The following is a 20307-nucleotide window of genomic DNA, read 5'->3' on the forward strand; positions in this document are numbered from 1 at the left end:
TTTTGAATCGAATCGAGTTTTGCTCACCCCTACTTTTCACCTATGGGTATTTTTCCAAATATAAACCCTAGGTTAAATTATTGCTAGAATAAGCTAAATTAAGCTACCGGGATCTCAAAAACGTAAAGAACATTAAAAACGAGGCTTGGGATCACTTACTATGGAGCTTGGAAGCTTGAAAACCCTAACTATGGCTTCTCCCCTTGCTAAATTCGGCCTAATTAAGAAGATGATCAAAAATTGGCTTTTAATTTTGTTTTTAATTCATTTTAATAACTAAATGACTAAAATGCCCTTAATGAAAAACTTTGGAAACATGCCTAAACATGTTCATTTTTGTCCACCAACTTAACCAATGGTCTAATTACCATATAAATAACTCCAATTTAAAATTTCATAACAATTGGACACCTCTAACATATAGAACTCAACTTTTACACTTTTTACAATTTAGTCCTTTTGACTAAATTAAGTGCCCAAACGTCGAAATTTTCGAACGAAATTTTCCCGAAATATTCCCAAGAAATTGTAGACCATAAAAATATAATAAAAATAAATTTTTCCTATTCGGATTTGTGGCCCCAAAACCACTGTTTCGATAACCTTAAATTTGGGTCATTACAGACTCTTACTCGGATCTCTTCCTTCCACACTGAAATCAATATAGACCTACTATATTACCCCATAATTTATATTCTTATGACTTAGCCTGTGCATAGACCCTTCTTTAAAGCAGGGTCTATTTACTAATATCCTTAATTCGATCTTGAATATGAGATTTGGTTGATAGATAAACACCATTTTTTCTTTATGAACTCTTACTTGAAAGATAATCCAATAGGACTTTCCCACTTCATACCATCTACTAAGATACTCCAAACAACAGATAGTTCCCAATAGACTATCTCTTTATTATATTTTCCGTGCCGAACTTCCACATTTCATAGTTTTAAATGGACTTCCCCATGCTAGATAGTGTTGATGGACATCCACTTCCTTTATTAATTCCTGATGGACATTCCATTGAGTTAGTTCTTGATGGACTTCTCAGTGTTACATAGTCCCAGTAGACATCCTCTTACTTTAATATTCCCTAAAGGACATTCCATCTAAGATAGTTCTTGGTGGACTTTCTTCTTAAGATTGCCCTTGGTGGGCTTCCCACTTTTCTGGCAAACTCTTTATCAATGAACACCTAGAATTTAAAACCTAAAGAACATTTTCATTACTTCATGGTCAATGATGGATTATAGGTAAACTTTAACGAGCACATAATGGAGGATACTTATTTGTAGATATTTTGAAGGAAACACCCTTTATTTTTACATAAGACATTTCTACTAGAACCTCTTACCTTTCGAGGTATTACCCCTAAGGACTTGTATACCGTTTACACGATGTCACATCATAGGACTTGTATACCATTTACACAGTGTCACCCCATAGGCCTATGTATCGTTTACACGATGTTGCTTTGAAGAGCTAATAGATAACCATTCCAAGATGCAGCCAAACTCCCTTAAATCCCCTTTCAATCCGCATATTCCTTGATTACGCCAAATTTCTTATCTTCAACTAACCCGTTAAAGTAACTCCCTCCGTACTCCGCATTTTATAAACATACATTTCAGGTATATCAATACACTTATTACTGTAACATGTAGTATGCCACTTATCCATACATCAATATACAACCATATTTGGCATCCAGAGAAATACTTGCAAGAATTCATATATTTGCACAGCGTTATACATGCATAGCATACTCGTTCACTGTTATCACACACAACCATGGAATTCAAACTGAACTAAAAAAAAACATACAAGTAGATCATTCAAGTAGCAAACACTTAAAGTGGAGTACATTAACTCACTTGATATATTTCGTTTCACCAACTTAGCTTGTCCGAATGCTAAAGCCTCCTTTGTCCTGGCAGCTAAGCACGATAATCAAATATACCAGTTAAATCGGAGGTATTCAAGCTTTAAAACCCAGAATCCATTATCATGTTGAAACTTTTTAAGGATTCCAAAAATCCTTCTTTTTTTCTTAAATCCATGAATACAGAAAGATTGAGAAGCTTATTAGTTCACCTGGTTCACTATATTCCAGACTTAAACCTCTCGATCACTACCTCATACCTTAACTTTCTCTTTTCCAGAGCAAGGAAAAAAGACGCTACAGATGAAAGGAAAATATAAACATAATTGAGAAGAATTTCGTCTGTTGAATAAGGCTTTTCACACATATATAACCCTTCCCGCACGGTCATCAAAGCCTCAATTAAGCCATCCATCGGTAATCATTTTGTCTCTTACTAAGGAACTAGTCGATTCCAACTTAATCAAACCAGAATTGAAACCTAATTATTTACCAATTAGCCATTAAAATTTCTAGATTTTATAGTAGAATCCACTAAACTTGTTGTCTCTTTCAATTAACTCCAAACTTTTTCTTAATTTTGGGACCTTAATGGAGAACTGGGTGTGACAAAAGCTAACTTTATCAGTTACCCAATTTGCATCACAGCATCCCTCTAAGATCACAAGGTATCCGAAAAATTTCAACTTCCAAGTTATTGTACTTTAATTTCACTCAAGACCATTTGGGGAAAGCTCAACCTTGATAACTAGCATAGTAAATTGTGGACCATGGCATTCCCCCACTTACTATGTCTATTCCCTCATTGACATGAAGCCACACTTGTAGTAACCTTGTTGCATTGAGTTGACATTTTAGTCTCAAGTTCATCTTGGGCCTTCAAGGCCTAAGGTTATGATTAATTTAACGTGCATCGGACATAAACTCTAACTTGGTCTCATCTCAATTGTTGGTGTAGTCATGTTTATGTTTATTCCTCCACCGAAAACTTAAACTCAATGTCACAACACATAATCATCAGGTTACAACCTTGAGGAACCTTTAATGTTATGACTCTTTCTTAGTTGAATATTATCATGTCTTTGATACTAAAAAAAATTCCTCTAGATGTGGCACCAACTGTATTCTTGCGGCATCCCATTAGATGTGTCTCTCTGGACGTGGTTTATGCCAATTGTCTCTTGCGGCACCAACACAAAAGTTCTTAACATTGGAAATTTAGACATATTGGTCATCCCCAACTTAAGCCGTCTTAGCCTTTCCATGCTCACCTACTGGGTGTGGCCATATTGTCCAACTGCAACACATGCGACACCATCAAACTAGGTCGATCTCAATATCAATTTTAGACTTTAATACTCATTCACGCAAAATCTAGCACGTCGTTCATTTCTTCATACGATCTCATAGGGTCTTCCAACCAAATCAAACTCAAGGGACATTTGACCAACTCAAACTCAAGGGTTATCGGACCCACTCAAACTCAAAGGACCTCTGACAACTCAAGGGTCCTCGGACCCACTCAATCTTGCTAGGCCGTCCAAGCCCATGTTAATCGCAATGGCCCACTGGCTAATATAGATGGAGCTTGCAACCGCTTCAATGCTACTTAGGCACACTCTTGTACTACTATAGTGCCCTCAAACTGATTACCTCAATAGAACACTTCACTTACTCTTACGATCCTTAAGTGTACTTTAACTCATTGCCTGTAGGAGCCTACATTGGTTCTAGCAGTGGGAAACATAAATGATTCTCATGTTTAAACAGTAGTATAATTTGCTTATAAATTGTTGGAAATATACTACTGTAAAGCAAAACCGTTAGTGCTAACAGGAAGCTAAACTAAGTGTAAATAAATAAAGCAATCATTATGTCGTACAGGAACCATTACCTTAGAAACAATTTTCCCTTGATCAGTGTAATCGTGTAGTGGATGTCACCCTTCAAGGTTAACATAGTACTTCAATATTCGTACACTCGAATAAAAAAGGTGGAACACAATTGGTATTTCTCTTCTCGAAAGGAATTGAAACTAAAAAAACAAAAGTAGTTGGTCAAAAATCTGATCAGAAAATAAGTTGGAAGAAAACCGGCGAAACCACACTAGGTTCAATTCGTAAGAAAGATTGAAAGGGGTCACAAATGGTCCCGTTTAAAACTCAATCTCCTAGATAGAATTTTTCTCTTGTGTAATTTCACAAAACACCATAATTTAGAAACAGAAGAATGAGAGAAGTTTGTTTTTCTCTTGTTGTGTTTTATGAAAAATGAGGAGAATGACCTCCTATTTATACTGTTTTTTGAAAGGGCAAAATGGTAAATTTGTATATTTAGTTTCCTAAAAAATCTCAACAACCAGATTTTGATATTGTCAAATCATAATCGTTTAGAAGATAGATTCTGATTTTATCAAATCATAACCGTTTAAAAATATTTCTTTTTTCAATTTCTTTGCATTACCAACTAGTCATACTTACCACTTGATCCAACAGACGAGGGTAATCAAAACATATTTCTCAATTATGAATAGAGGAGACAAGGACTCGGTTGTTGGAAAAGAATTGCAATTACCCTGCAATATTTTGGTTCTTGAAAAATCTAATTGAAACAGAATTGAATATCAAAGGTAAACAAACTGAAAAGAATTCCACCGATTTTAATCGATTTGGTTAATCATTTTTTCAATAGAAAATAATTTTCATCTAACTTTCTAAAGTTATATTCACTAGTTCATACAATTTTTTATATTATAAAAGTTTAAAATTAATTATAAATTAGATAAAAGTAGAATTCAATCCAAAGAATTGTCAAATTTTTAGGCATAATGTCAAATTTAGCCCTTAAGTTTATATTTTTTGTCAATTTGACTTTTATTATTTTTTGAGTTAAATTTAGCCTTCAACCTTTTAAAATAGTTAAATTTAACTATCAATATTTTGAAAAAGAGTTGAAATAATTTGTTTAACGAGAATACTAACTAAAATGTTAAATTTTTAAACACGACAACTTGCATGACAATCTACGTGTAGTCCATGCTATTTTTTTTTTGAATTTTTATGAAACTTTTATATTTTTTTAATTTTGATTTTAATTTTTTATTTTTAAATTTTAGGGGTAAACTACCTAGTTAGTCACCCAACTTTTAGGGCGCTTTCATTTTAGTCACCCAGCTGTTAAATCCCTAATGGTAGTTAACTTGTGCACACCATATCATGTTCACACTCTCATTTTAGTCACCCAACTTTTAGGTTGCTTTCATTTTGGTCATCTCAAAAATATCCTTTTGTTTTTTTTTAATATTAGTCGACGTAAAAAACATTAAGGATTAAAGTGAGAAAACGGTAGAAACTAAAATAATGCTTTAAAATTTGTCAAATTGTACTTGTTTACCGCGTTGCCGAAGTTCTAATTCTTTTTTTTTTGTCAATACTGAAAATTTAAATTTCAAAGCATAAAAATCAATTAAATAAGTTATTGAATTTTTTTATCCCTTGATAGTGTCAATCGATTTGTTACTATAATATTGAAATTAGTTAAATTAATTTAGTCTCCTTTTAAATCTTACAATTTTATTTTATACTTTGAAATTATAACCAACTCAATTTAATAATTGTACATGAAACTCAAATTTCTTTTGATTATATGATCTTGAGTTTTTCATACTAAGCTAAAAGCAAATAAAACCCTTACAATTAATTTAATTAATTAATTTTATCTTCCATGTAAAAAATCCAAAAATTTTCATCATTCTTTACACAAATAAAGAACAAGCAATTAATTTAATTAATCAAAAGAAATTTAAGTTTCAGTAAATAATTATTAAATGAGTTATCAAGTTGATTTCATTAAGAATAATATGGAAACATAATATAAAATTTTAAAATTTAGAAAGAGATTAATTTAGTTAATTTCAATAGTACGGTAACAAATCGATTAACATTATCAAAGGATAATTTTTTTCAACAATTTATTTAATCGATTTTTAAGTTTTGAAATTTAAGATTTCAATATTGAAAAAAATAGAATTTTCAACAATGTGATAAACAAGTACAATTTGACAATTTTAATGCATTATTTTAATTTCTACCACTTTTCACTTTAATTCTTAATTTTTTTTACCCCAATCAATACTTTAAAAAATGATATTTTTTTGGGTGACCAAAATGAAAGTGTGAACATGATGTGGCATGTACAGTTAACTGTCGTTACAATTTTAACGATTGAGTGACGTCTTAAAAGTTGGGTGACCAACTAGTTAGTTTATCCTACATTTTAAATTATTTATTGACGTGACATATAAGACAAGTGATGTCATGTTAACATGATATGCACATAAGATGCCATGTAAGTAGAGGTGTCCATGGGCTGGGCTAGGCCCAACAAAAATTTTAGGCCCATTTGTTAGGCCTGGGCCTGGGCCCGGCCTAACCTGAAAAATGAGCCTAAAATTTTGCCAAAGTTCGAACTAGATAAAAATGATAAAACACGAGCTCGACCCGACTCGCCCTATTAATTTTTTTATATTTATTAATATTTTATATTATTTTTAAAAAAATATATAATACATCAGAAATACTCAAAACATTAAAATAAATATTTCCTAACAAATTGAAAATAATTTTTAAAAAGAATATGTATATTTAAATAACACTAAGATATGTGCAACTTAAATGCTCTATTAGAATGTGATTCTTTGTCTGCTTTCCTTGCACGTCTCTGTTTGTTGCGTCTAGCATGTTTTTGTTTCTTTTAGGGTTTTAGTTTGTTTTTTTGTAGTTTTTTCTAAGTTTTGGGTGGCGTCGTCAAGATTAATCGCTTGATCTCTTTAAACTTGGGGACTTTTTGTCTGGGTGAAATAGGGGAATGGAAAGAGGTTTTGTTGTGCTATCATTGGACGATGAGGAAGAGGAGGTTGTTCAGGTGCAGAAAGAGTCAGATCCAGTTTCTGCGGAAGAGGATTTTTGTTTGGTAGAGTGTTTTTTAACAGCAAGTGTTATACACTTCCTAGTAATGAGAAGCACAATGGTTAATCTCTAGCATCTAGTTAAAGGGGTCCAAATTTCAGATTTGGATGAGAAAATATTTTTGTTTAGATTTTTTCATAGAATAGATCTTGAAAGGGTGTTGAAAGGATCTCCATAGAATTTTAACAGTCTTTTATAGTTGGTTCATTATTTGGGGGAGGGAGAGGATCCGCTGAGGGTACCTCTAATCTTTGCAAATTTTTAGGTTCAAATTCATTATGTGCCTCCGGGGTATTTCTCTAAGGCGTTGGCAAGACAAATGGGGGGCTTTATTGGGAAGTTCTTAGAATATGATGGCACAAATCTAGGTAGAGGGGTGTGAAATCATCTTCGAATGAAGATCCAATTGGATGTGAGGCATCCTTTGAAAAGGAAGAAGAAGGTTTAGTTTCATCCAGGGCTTATTTGTATGTTAGTTTTAAATATGAATGGTTAACTTTGTTCTGTTTCTTTTGTGGCCAACTAGGTCATGTCGATTCTTTTTGTCAAGTGAAGATGGATCTAGGATTTGAAGTAGCTGAGATGGGATGAGACCTTTCACTAAGAGCTCAATCTAGAAGATCTCTCGCGATGAACAGTGTATGGTTGAGGGGAGAGACAAGATGATGGAATAATTACGAAGGGTCTGATTTGGGTAGAAGTAAAAGACATGAAGAGAATGGAGGAGGGCTGGGAGGTTGTATTAATCCCATATTGAGGATGAATTTAGAAGGGGCCTTAATCGGAATCTGGATGTGGATGGGATTCAATCAAATTTACAAGGTCAAGTAGACATGGACCAAGATTCGGTGATGTGTGTGATGGAAGGTGGTGATGGGAAAAAGAGGCCTAGAATAGAGAGTGATAAATTTATGGAAGGGTAAAAGATGGGGTCCTTGGTCGTGAGGAATAGGAGGATGTTGGAAAAATGTCACTTTATATCAGCGACTGCTAAGGGGTAAGCCGACTAGTCGCAATGAAAATTTTTAAGTGGAATGTTTGTGGATTGGGGAGTCTACGGGCTACTAGAAGGTTTCGGTATGTGTTGAAACTGTACAATCCCCAGGTGGTCTTCATCATAGAGACTAAACCAAGCAAGATACGAATGAAAAATGTTAGAAGGAAGTGTAGTTTTCTAAATGGGGTTGATAATGCAGCGGATGGTTCGAGAGGAGGCTTATACTTAGCATAGAAGGATAATACAAATATTTGTTTAAAAAGTTATTTGGGCTATCACATTCATGCCGCATTGAAGGAAAATGATGATGGAGAGGAATAGAGGTTTACAAGGTTTTATGGCTCCCTTTATGCGTAAATAGAGACGCTACTTGCGGAACGCTAAGAAACCTGAGTCGAATCCAAGGTTTACCTTGGATGGTTTGTGGAGATTTTAACGAGATTCTTTATTCTTTTGAGAAGGCGGGTGGAACGCCAAGAGAAGAGAGGAGGATGTTAAGTTTAGAGATGTTTTGGAGAAGTGTCAACTGACAGATATTGGTTTCTTGGGTACTTGGTTTACTTAGGAAAGAGGGAATTTGCCGAAGACTAATATTCGTGAAAGGCTTGATAGGGGTGTGAAAAATTTAGAATGGAGGAATATATTTCCATCACCAGTAATCCACCATTTGCCGCATTCTTTTTCTAACCATTGTCCCCTTCTGCTTGATACAGATATAGGATTAAAGCTCATGTCCAGAAGGGTATTTCGATTTGAGGCGTAGTGGGTTAAAGAGGAAAACTGTGAGGATGAGGTCAGACGATTGTGGCAATCAGGTAGAGGCGATATCTTAGAGAAGTTGAAGGTTTTACAGAGTGGGCTCAAGAGATGGGCAGCTGGGCTTAGATAGAAGAGGGAAGGGCGTAAGAAGGAACTGACAGAAAAAATAGAGTTTCTCTTAGATCAAGACAGAACTGATGAGAGTATGGCTGAATTGATTGATGCTAGAGTACATTTTAATCTAGAGATTGATAAAGATGAGATGTATTGGGAGTAAAGGGCTCGGGTAAAGTGGTTGAAATTAGAGGACAAAAATACAAATTTCTTTCATAATTATGCCTTACAAAGAAGGAGAAGAAATACTATTCGTAGTTTAAGGCATGACGACGGAAGAGAGACTTGTGATGATGGAGAGATGGAGGAAATTGCAAGGCATTATTTTCAACAACTTTTCTCATCTATATCCTTGTTGGGATTGAAAAATGTATTTTTGAAGAAGAAAATTTGAAGTTGATAACGAATTATACGAAGGAGGAGGTTGTGGCGGCTCTTAAGGAGATGGGTCCTACGAAGGCGTTGGGGGAGGATGTTTTTTTGGCTATATTCTTTCAACAGTTTTGACATATTGTGGGCGACGAGGTTACGGACTATTGCTTGGGGATTTTAAACAGAGGTATGCCTGTGGACCATTGTAATTTTACTAATATTGTGCTTATACCTAAAGTCTCTAATCCAATGAACTTAGGAAATTTCAGACCTATTAGTTTATGCAATATTCTTTATAAAATAGTAGCCGAAATGATTGCGAATTGATTCAAAAGTATAATAGGCAATTACATTGATGGTTCCCAAAGTGCCTTTGTGCCGGATAAATTAATTTCGGATAATGTGCTCATTGCCTATGAGATTCTTCATACCTTTAGACAAAAAAGAGTTGGGAAGAAAGGTTTTATGGCACTTAAGTTGGACATGAGCAAAGCATATGATAGGGTGAAGTGGTATTTTCTAAAAGTTATGATGTTACGGATGGGATTTCATACTTTGTGGGTGGAAAATATTATGAAGTACGTCACTTCAGTCTCATATTCAGTAATTATTAATGGGAGAAGTCGCTAGACATTTAAACCGGCAAGAGGAATTAGACAAGGGGACCCTCTTAGTCCCTTCTTGTTTTTAATGTTTAGTGAGGGCCTTTTTGCACTTATGAGGATGGCCTTGAGGGATGGGTCGATTAAAGGAGCAAAGGTAATCAGAGGGGGTCCGTCGATTTCTCATTTATTGTTTTCTGATGACAGTATATTGTTTGGAGAAGCTAGCGAGAGGGGTGCACAAGTTTTGAAATCAATCCTAAGGGAATATGAAAAATGCTCGGGGCAAAGCATCAATTACGATAAATCAATGGTTTTTTTATAGTAACAACACTTTGGAAGAGTCTAGTCGAGTTGTTTCCAATATTCTTGGGGTGAGAAATTCAAATAATATGGAAAGATATCTTGGTTTGCTTAATGTTGTGGGAATGTTGTGGGGAAAAATAAAAAAAAGAATTGAAATTTGAGATTCCTTTCTCAATGAGGTACGGAAGTGTTTATTAAAGCCGTTTTACAGGTCATACCCACTTACACTATGACCTGTTTTTTACTTCCAAAGTCTTTGTGTGCGGAATTGGACAGCATAATAGCTCGATTTTGGTAACAAAAATGATAAAGGCGAAAAAGGAATCATTAGTGCAGTTGGGAACGCTTTGCGATCTTAAGGAGAATGGGCGTATGAGATTCCATTGTTTATCCAAATTCAATGTTGCGTTATTAGGTAAACAATGTTGGCGCATTCTTAATTATCCAAATTCAATATTAACGAAAGTTCTAAAGGCTAAGTATTTTACAAATACGATTTTTTTTTTTAATTCTGAGTTAGGACAACTACCTTCATATATCTGGAAGAGTGTATGGGTAGCTAAAGGATTGCTGAAGAATGTGATTTGTTGAAAGGTGAGAACGGGTCAGAATATTTCAATTGCTGCTGATGCGTAGCTCCCTGGAATTGTAAGTTATAAGGCAAAATCAATTAGGAATTCCAGTGAACTAAGTAAAGTGGCGGATTTTATTGATGAACAAAAGAGAGAATAAAAGTCTGATTTAATTTATTCTACCTTCTCTAAAGAAGAGGCAAACAGAATTGTGCGAATACCCTTAGCAACCTCATGCAGACTTCATGGTATAGAAGGGGGAGGCCTCTATAGAATTCTTTGTGAGAAGTGCTTATAAACTATTACATGGCTTTCTTCCTAATTATTTACAGACTGAGGCTAATTTATTTTACAAAAAATAATGGAATATTCACATTCCAGGGAAAATTAAAATCCTAATCTGGAAAATTTCTTGGAATTTTAATCATCATTTTGTTAATCTTCGGTGCAAGAGATTGCTCTCGATTGTAGTATGTCCCGGATATGGAGCAGCTGCTGAAAACATTGACCATATCTTCAGAGAATGCCTTGTGAGGCGAGAAGTTTGGGTTAGCTCGAATCTGGCATGGGTATTAACAGAATTGATTTTGTCACACTAGACCTGGGTGTTCAATAATAGTTCCAGCATTCACTGTCGAGTATTTTGCTACTCTTTGTGGGTGATCTAGACGGACAGAAACAAAGGATTACATGAGGGAAAGAGAAGTACGAGCTTAGAAATTGCTGCATGGATAAACAGATATATTAAGGAATTAGAGGGGTGTAAGGTTCGAGATTTTACCACGAGGCATGAGTCCATAAGTTGGTGTCCACCAGTTGGTTCCATTTTCAAACTTAGTTTCGACGCCGCTTTTGATGACTCTCGGGCAAAATCAGTCTTAGTGGAGGTGGCTAGAAATTCTTCGGAGGAGGTCCTCGCCTTCAAAACAGTGGCTCATGGGGAGGTGGCCTCTTCATTTGCAGTAGAGGCCCTTGCGTGCCTTCAAGCAGTGTTTATGGGAAAACAGATGGGGTTCACATCAGTTATTATCGAAGGGGACTCGGTATCAGTAATAAAAAAGTAACTCAGAGAAGACTAATAAATCAGTGATTGGGGGTATAATACAAAATATTCAGCAGAAAAAACAACTTTTCACCAAATAACCTTTCAACATGCATACAGATCTGCAGATACTATGGCTCACAACTTAGCTAGAGAAGCGATGAAAGGAGAATCGCGAGCATAAATGATCGGAAGGGTCCTTAAGCAAGGAACATTGAGGTGGATCAACGGAGAATGAGGGAACCTGATTGAGGGCTGTTTGATAGAGGGTCTCTGCATAGGAAGAAAACAGGAAAGTGGGATTTTGGAAACCGCTTTTCTAGGACTCAAATCGGTGCAATAATTATGGTAATGCTGATTGGATTCCAACTGTTATCAGATTAGAAGTTTATTTTAATTTTCTGTTTAGTTTTAATTCGTCTATTTCTTTGGTAATAATTTTAAGTTTTTGCCACTGTTGGGTTTTGTATTTATTTTTTGGTGGGCTTGTGGATTTTGTTAGCCCATTTCTATCTTTTTTTTCATTAATATACCAGTCTGATTTTTAAAAAAAAAAAGAAGATATGTGCAACTTAACAAGCAAATGCCTCTAAAATAATAACAAAATTAACAATAAAATAAAATTTATACAATATCCAAATAATAACAACAAAATAGCAGCAACATAATTGTAAAATGGTAGCAAAATAGTGAAAAAGCCATCAATAAAATAGCAACAAAACAATAAAAAAATAGAAAAAATAATTGCAATTTTTTTTTCTTTTGCATATTCAAGCCGGGCTCAAGCCAAAAAAGCTTTACCCAAGGCCCGAAATCCTCTCATTTTTTGAGCGGGCCTTCAGGCTGGGCTAGGTGGCCTAGCCCATGAACAGGTCGACATGTAAGTTATCACGCCAACAATATTAAAATTTAATGTTTTAATCATCATTTCCTTTAGAAAAAAAACGATACGACTCTTTTTGAAATGTTGAAATGTTGATGGCTAAATTTAGCTTTTAAAAAGTAAGAGTCACTTAAAAACATATAAACGTTAAAAATTAAATTTATTATTATATCATTTTTATTTTGTAAACCGAAAATCGGTTCAAGTATATTTAAATTATAATAAGCCAAATTTAATAAAATTAGACCGGATTAAAAATAATTTTAGATTGTTTTAATTAGCTATTTAGCCCTACTTACGAGAATTTGAAAATCTTCAAAACCATGGAAAAGATATGATAAGGGCATTTGTTATTTTACGTCATACATATGCAACAAAGTCCAAAATGCCCTTATGGGAAAATGACCTTTTTGTCAAGCTTTGAAGTAATTTTCAACTATAAACTATTTCTAAGTTTAAAGAGGAGAAGCTAGTTTATTGCTGTCAATGTAGCATTAATTTCAAATAACAATGATTTTTTAAAAATATAATATAATCAAAGTCCAAATAATCATGATGGAATTTATGCTTAATCATGATTTTGTACAGGAATTAAAGACCTGTTTTTTTAATGGTCTCATAAGGCACGTCCATTCTGAGGTTGTAATGAAATCTATGGTCCGACATGGCAAAGATTTTGTCTAAAACTATGAATTATCCCCATCATTTTTTTCTTCAAAAATGAGTTGATCTTTGATTAGTAGGTTTTTTTTTTTACTTAAATAATAATCAAAAGAGAGCGCAAGATAAACCAAATTTGCGTAAGGATGTGGTCATGACCGCAACTAAACTGCGTCCTGTTCGTTTTCATTTCTTCACTTTTACTCTCAGGTCAGTCCCATTCAATTAATTAAAAGTTTTCAATTGAATTGGAATTCCTTTTCAATTTCTAATTTTGTTATTTATTTATTTATTATTGTTCATAATTTTAGGATGTTCAACTCTGGGTAAGTGCTAGTTCTTTTAATTATTTCAGTTTCCTTTTTTCTGGGTGTTTTTGAGGATTGCAAAACCATGGGTTGATTGATGTTTTTGAAAACTGTTGGTTGAATGAGTTCATATGAGTTTGGTTTGCAGAATGTTCCCTGTTTGTAGCATCAATCTTATTTTTTCTAATTAGCTTTGATTATATCTCTATATAAGCTAGTTTCATGGAGTTCTTGAAGATTACAATTTTCATATTTTGCAATTGAATGTTTTGGGAATTAGACCCCCAAAACGGGAGAGAACTCTCTCCACTGTTTTCTTTCCATCCACAAGATTCGATCTCAAAATTTTGCTTGGCATTGAGCTCCTTTCCACTCGACTCGGGATCACTTTTAGATCTCTTTTAGCAATCACAATATCATAGTGGTATTAACTTTGTCTTGTTTTTCAGGATCAAGCATAATAAGAGTTCAAAAGAAAAATGAAGTTCAGAAAAGGGAACTTGGTGGAGGTTTTGAGAAGAGAAGATGATCCATGTGGTTCCTGGTTTACTGGTAATATTCTTTCAGCAGATGGTGACTACTATATTGTTAGGTACAAACTGTTTACAGACTGTGAAGGAAGAAGGGTGGTGGAGACGGTGAAAGGGAAGGACGTTAGACCATTGCCTCCATATGTAAACCGGAAGAATTGGGCAGTTGGGGATGTAGCTGAGGTGTTCGATATCCAGTGTTGGAGGATAGGAAAGGTTGCAAAGGTGTTAAAGAACAATGATTCATTTGTCATTAAGTTGTTTGGGTCCATCCAACTTAAAGAATTCCATGTATCAAGTTTAAGGGTTAGGCAGGCTTGGCATGGTAACAAATGGATGGTGGTTGGGAAGGTAAATGCCCCTTGCATTCATCATGCTTTGGACCTAAATTCTCTTTTCTAAATGTTTAAGTTTATTAGAGCTCTCTCTCTCTCGATCAAGCATAGCATAACTCGTGATAAGTCGTTTCGAATGAATTCAAGAAAATATCTTCTTGTTGCCTTCCACATTGTTCTTTATGATATGAACTTGATTCTTGCTTGAGCTGCAATTGTTTTTTTCCGTATTATCAATATATCTGAATCAGCCTACATGTGATTGCAGGTTGCTCAAAGTAAAGATTTGGTCAACAGTTTTACACCGAAAACTCCGTACTGTACCGGTGGCTTGCGTTTCAAGACTCCATTACTTATGAACAAAGCTTTGCAGTCTAAAGAGAAGGATAGGGAGGGACAACATAAGACCAGGGCTCATAATGTCATACATAAAGTCTACGCACATCAATCTGAAAAATGCAACATCGAGAAGCACTTTGGAGGAAACCTCAAGACTAGGAAATCACCTCTTAAGAGAACACTTCCTTGGTTTAACCAGGTAGATGATTTTTCTTACCTGAATGCAGGGATTGATGAAACATTCATTAAGCAATCGACTAAAAGGAATAACAGGATGGAAGACGCAAGTCCAAACTGTGTATATCATTCTTCGAGGTCTGTTCAGTCTACTCAAAATAGCAACCAATGCTCAGTTGCTAGCTGTAGTTTCAATGGTGTTGCAGGTGGCCGACTTTCTCCTAAACCATTGGAAAACACACCTGATCATTCCGATGCCGAGTCGTCATTCCCATCTTTGTGTGGCAAAAGAGACTTACCCTCATCCCCTGTTGACAAAGTCATCAATATCCATGAACTAGAGCTTCGTGCTTACAAGTCGACAGTAGAGGCATTGTATGTTTCGGGTCCTTTAACTTGGGAGCAGGAGGCATTGTTAACAAATCTCCGCCTCTCCCTTAACATTTCAGATGAGGAACACCTACTCCAGTTGAGACACCTTTTGTCCGCTCACGTTTTATGATCCGGTCATGTTTGTCTCTTATGTCTTGTCACGGCATATGGATTTAATTGCTTTGAGGCTCTCTTGCAGGTGGGTGGCGGCACCTTAACCTTCCTCGTTATAAACTTTTCAGGTGTACATAACATGTAAAGTATATGGAGGAATTGAGGTTTTACATGTTGAAGCTAAGGCCTTAGAGCCAATAGCAGGAGTTCATGTCTTATTATAAGGGTGATTTGACTGAAGAAATTTCATTTTGTTTTGTAATAAAAGATCATATGTAGGAAAAAGAACATGTCGGATTCTTATTTTTTGATAATTCAAATGTGGACTGAGTTCGATAATTCTGTCTGGTTAATTCAGTTTTTAGTATACTATACATGATATATATATATATATAATAGATATTTTTATTTGTACTTTTAAGAATGAAAATATACGAAGATTTTAATCCAAACATTATTTTTGTAATATATTTTAATTAATGTTTTTATATTTATATTCCTTTAAAAATCGAATAGAGATAGTCGAAAATCATAATTTAAACATTAAAAAGAAGAGTAAATTATATATCTGATATACAAATTTCATCTCAACATTAAATAAAAAAGAGTGTAAATTTTACATTTCAGTTTGAGCCATCCCAAAATTTTGGTATTGCACAATGTGGACATGAGTGAATTGAATATTTGTTAACAATTGAGAGATGTAAAATGTTAAACATGTATGTTATATAACATATCTTGGCAACAAAACAAATGTTAGATTGCCTTCAAATCACAGAATCTGGCATCTGCAACCTTGTGATGTTTGAGGCCCTTCAAACCATACATCCCATGATGGGTTTATGGGACCATTTGTTCTGTAATCAAAAAACAAATCCAAGCATTAGAGGTTTAGAGAAAAAAACTTATCTAAAACTGAATACAAAAACAAGACAAGTTTTTGTAGTTACAATGGAAGTAGTGGATCAGGTCTGGTCTCCATGCTAAGCAGCAATCTGTAAAAAAAGGCCGATGCTAATATGGGTCAAACAAGTTACCATATAATATGTGCGTGAAGCGTCATGCCAAACATGCTACTATGTCGATACCGTGACAAGTGTACCGACAGCTGATGAGCAAATGTTTAGATTAGGAAAATCTTGTCCAACAGCAAAATATATTGATAAATGAAAATGCTTTAGAATCAGACAAGTAACAGTTTCTAGTTTCGCAAGTTCATGGGAAAGAAAATTTTATTTCTTAAAACTTACTCCTTGCACAAGGTTGACACGTTATCTGTTTTCTCAAGTTCTTCCATCTCTTCCTGGAAAACGATACATAAAGAGGGGGGAAAAACATAAGACATACAAAGCTGTAATATGGTGTCTTTTACACTGATACAAAAACCAAATCCATCATCTGCCTGCAGCAGAAGATATGTGAAAACGGGATGGGACAATACCAGTGTCTATGAACCAATGGCCTACCATTGATATAGCACACATCATTTAAATACCACACAAACATAGGAACAAAAGGGGCATTATAAATTATCAGACTCTAAATGGAAATCTATTCATGTGGAGTAGTAATGGATAATATAATCAAAGGCCAATAGCTGCCACCATAGAGGTTTTTATCTGGTGAAAGTGCACAACATTGTTAAAAGTTTCTTTATGCAACTCATGGAAAAGCATGACCAATCAAAGTGAAGCTTAGCAAAGACCAAGAACAAGTCAAAACTAATTCAAAAAAGCTCTTTTGCCTATCACACACAGATTACACCACCACTAATAAGCACTAGATAGGAAGACATTTGGCTTATCGTGTTCACGGTGCCAAAAAGACTAATTCATTAACAACAAAACAAAAAAATGTTTAGCACTTTCCACAAGTAGAGCCGCCATAGCAAGATTGATACGGAACTTCTTCCGCCACCTAGACAGACTTCCCAAGCATCAGTATAAACAGATGAGCAGCGCATATCGGCAAGATCTTGGCCGATTTTTGCAACAAATTAGCAAAAAAGGAAATTACAGTATCCTAGTATAAGATCCAAAAAATGATCAAAAGCCTATTGAATTGGGATCGCCAGTAAAAGAACAATTAAACACCCAATTTTAAGATCTGCTTTGAATAGCTGCACTACGAAGATCTTAGCTTTCCCTTCCAATGACTCTAAGCCATCACTATGTTCCTCTACTTAGCTCAACTTACCAACTAAATGGATAATCCAATACAAGAACCTAAAAAATTTTTTGCTTCCATTTTTTATTATCTTAAGAAGAAAAGCTTATTAAAAAGCTTGCACTTTCTTCTCCTGACATGTTCTATGACTTTTTCTACGGAAAATTCAAGCTCCGTTATATATATTTTTTTAAGAAATCCTTAAATTTATCAAAAGACAGACCAAGTCAAAATTCTTAACGGCATTCCCGAAGAGTATAGAGCAAACCTTAAATGGAAAAGAATAAAAAAAGAAAAGGAGAAGCTAACCTCGAGGAACTTAGATTCTTGTTCGACACGCTTGAGTTGGGCAAGAATCCGATGTTTGCCTCTAGTATCAGCTGCTGAACCAGCCGCTTGCTGTTCATCCGTCGACGACGCCGTTTCTGACTCCATTGCTGCTCTCGCTCTCGCTTACCTGATGGCTGCTGCAAATATTCAAAAATTTCAATGCAATTTGCTCATTCCCGGAAACGACGCGGATCGTTTCGTTTCATTTCATTTCTTGTAGAATTTGGAATTTTGACTGCAATGAAGCAAACCTGCAGATCTGAATTTGTCGTACAAGGCTTTGGTCTTTTTTTAATTCCAATTTTTTTGCTGTTTCTCTCTAAAAACTCTGGAAACGGAAACGAGTAAACGACTTTTCTTCGTTTACTCTTTGTTTTCTTCGAAAGCTGTTCTTCTTTTCCTCATTTCCACTTCTTTGCCCCCACAACAATTAAAAATAAAATGCTTTAACTTTCCCTCACTCCCTATACTCTTCTGTATTTTCAAATTTACCCCCATCTCTTTTTATTTTCAACCTATAATCCTTGAACCCCTTAAATCAGAAGAAAATGCATGCTTAAATACCACCTAAGCTAAAACCCAATTAAATTTCCCGATGCAATGCAATTATAACTATAAAAGAATATTTTTGAGCAATAACAAACTAGAATCAAATTAATACAACGAACAGATGAAAAAACTTAAATGCAACTAAACAAAAATCCACTCATGGCAACTGTATACTGTTCGTCTAGAGACTCACATATGACAGTTGCATAGAGTGGAACTCAAATTTAAGTATTCAAAGACCTAGAGCCTCAACCTTTACCAGCAATACCAATATCTCATTAGCAATCCCATCTTCTTCTTCTTCCTTTTTTAAAGAATTGAATCTTTTACTTGTTTTTAAGCTTAAATGCTAAAAAAAGTGATTGTAAAATGATTTAAAAACTCTATTAAGCCCTTAATAAAAATTACAATTAATTGAAGATTAGCAATCAATTGGGCTCCTAAAATATAATTTCCCATTAAAGCCTTTGAAGGACTGCTAAGTGATGATCTGGCAGAAGAATGATAGTTAGTATGAACAAATAATGGTGTGACAGCTAACATGGAAAAATGTCAACGTGGAGTACTTGATTATTTTTTTAATTATTTTACGAGGGCTTAATTGATTTTTAAATTATTTAAGCCTAAAAATTATCAAAATATTATAAAAATAGAAATTTATAAAAAATCTATAAATATTATAAAACAAAAATATATAAAAATTTAGAATTTATAAAATAATTATAAAAATATATAAAATATAGAGAAATTAATATTAATAAAAATATGAAAGAATAATGAAAATATTATAAAAATTTCAGAAATTATAGACAAATTATTAAAAAATGTATTTTGAAAGTTAATGGGGGAGTTTGAAGTATGATGGTTATTGGACTTAGTATAGGATTTTGAGTTACTTCTTTAACAATGAGCTTAGTGTTTGATAGCTTAAGATAGTGGTCAACAATGATTTTGATTGAGGAGAGGGAATACGAGGACAACTGGTAAGAATGGACTAAATATAATGTATGGTAGTGTAAGGAAAGTAAAAAAATTAGTAAATTTTATTAAAAAGTTATTATAAATTAAAAAATGATAGAAAAATTAGAAAAGCATAAAAATGGGAAATTATATAAAATATATAAATTCTTAAAATATTATTAAAATTATATAAAAATTACTATTTCTTTTATAAATCTAATAATTTTGAACTTTTCATATCATCATTTCATAAGTTTTAATAATCAATTAAGTCCTAATAAAAGAATTAAAATTTATTTAAGCCCTCCACGTCAAATGTCATGTCTGTCTTCATATCATCATTTTTTCACGTTAATCACTATGTCAACTACTGCATTAAGAGAGATGCAGGGACCAGTTGTAATTAAACTGAAATTAAATAGTTAATTTTCTTTTCTTTTCTTTTTCAAATAAAAAATTGTAAATCATGTGATTAATGCTTAATTACTTCATCGGATTGTTTTTCAAATGAGTTTTACATGTAAAAGTGATTTTTCCTGAAAAACAATAAAAAATAGACATTATTTCAGAAAAATTTTCAACTTAAAAAAAGCACTTTTGGCTTCTATTTACATTTTAACCTTTGTCTTCTCCCAAAATTTTTAGTATTTATATTTGGTATATAAATATTATCCATTTTAAAACTTTAATCTAAATATATGTAATATTTTAATTTGTTAGGTTTATATTTTCTATATTATGTTAATATCTAATATGAGTTATACATTCAAATACATTTTAAAATAAAATAATACAAATGTGTTAAAAGCATTAATTAAAAATAAAAATAATTTTTAAAATAATACAATTGTGTCAATATCTAATTACAAATATTTAATTATTATATTTAAATATTTAAATATAGTTTATATATTCTAATTAAATTTAATAAATAAATAATTTTAATTACTTAGAAATATTTAAAATTAATA

The 20307-nt window shown here is 33.6% G+C and overlaps 2 protein-coding genes and 1 long non-coding RNA gene across 5 annotated transcripts; 1 reads left to right on the forward strand and 2 right to left on the reverse strand.

Moving 5' to 3' along the window:
- Positions 1 to 10415: 10415 nt before the first annotated feature.
- On the reverse strand, positions 10416 to 11961 carry LOC128042906 (uncharacterized). The gene is made up of 3 exons (XR_008198461.1): positions 11353 to 11961; positions 10755 to 11235; positions 10416 to 10639 (listed from the first exon to the last, which is right to left on the reverse strand). It is a non-coding gene; the product is annotated as an uncharacterized LOC128042906 (long non-coding RNA).
- A 1240-nt stretch (positions 11962 to 13201) lies between these two features.
- LOC105790676 (uncharacterized) lies at positions 13202 to 15670 on the forward strand. 2 transcript variants are annotated; one of them, XM_012618395.2, is made up of 3 exons: positions 13202 to 13366; positions 13914 to 14345; positions 14598 to 15670. In XM_012618395.2, exons 2-3 carry the CDS (start codon positions 13944 to 13946, stop codon positions 15345 to 15347), a joined length of 1152 nt encoding a protein of 383 aa, XP_012473849.1. In that variant the 5' UTR covers positions 13202 to 13366; positions 13914 to 13943; the 3' UTR covers positions 15348 to 15670. The 2 variants fall into 2 exon arrangements, with proteins under 2 accessions (XP_012473849.1, XP_052490207.1); XM_052634247.1 differs by having other exon boundaries at positions 13359 to 13482.
- Positions 15671 to 15903: 233 nt separating this feature from the next.
- On the reverse strand, positions 15904 to 18244 carry LOC105790678 (guanine nucleotide-binding protein subunit gamma 2). 2 transcript variants are annotated; one of them, XM_012618399.2, is made up of 5 exons: positions 18079 to 18244; positions 17807 to 17964; positions 16582 to 16634; positions 16282 to 16326; positions 15904 to 16188 (listed from the first exon to the last, which is right to left on the reverse strand). In XM_012618399.2, exons 2-5 carry the CDS (start codon positions 17930 to 17932, stop codon positions 16104 to 16106), a joined length of 309 nt encoding a protein of 102 aa, XP_012473853.1. In that variant the 5' UTR covers positions 17933 to 17964; positions 18079 to 18244; the 3' UTR covers positions 15904 to 16103. The 2 variants fall into 2 exon arrangements, with proteins under 2 accessions (XP_012473853.1, XP_052490145.1); XM_052634185.1 differs by having other exon boundaries at positions 17807 to 18238.
- Positions 18245 to 20307: the final 2063 nt, after the last annotated feature.

Source organism: Gossypium raimondii, chromosome 8, assembly GCF_025698545.1.
Source record: "Gossypium raimondii isolate GPD5lz chromosome 8, ASM2569854v1, whole genome shotgun sequence".
Classification (NCBI taxonomy): Eukaryota; Viridiplantae; Streptophyta; class Magnoliopsida; order Malvales; family Malvaceae; genus Gossypium; species Gossypium raimondii.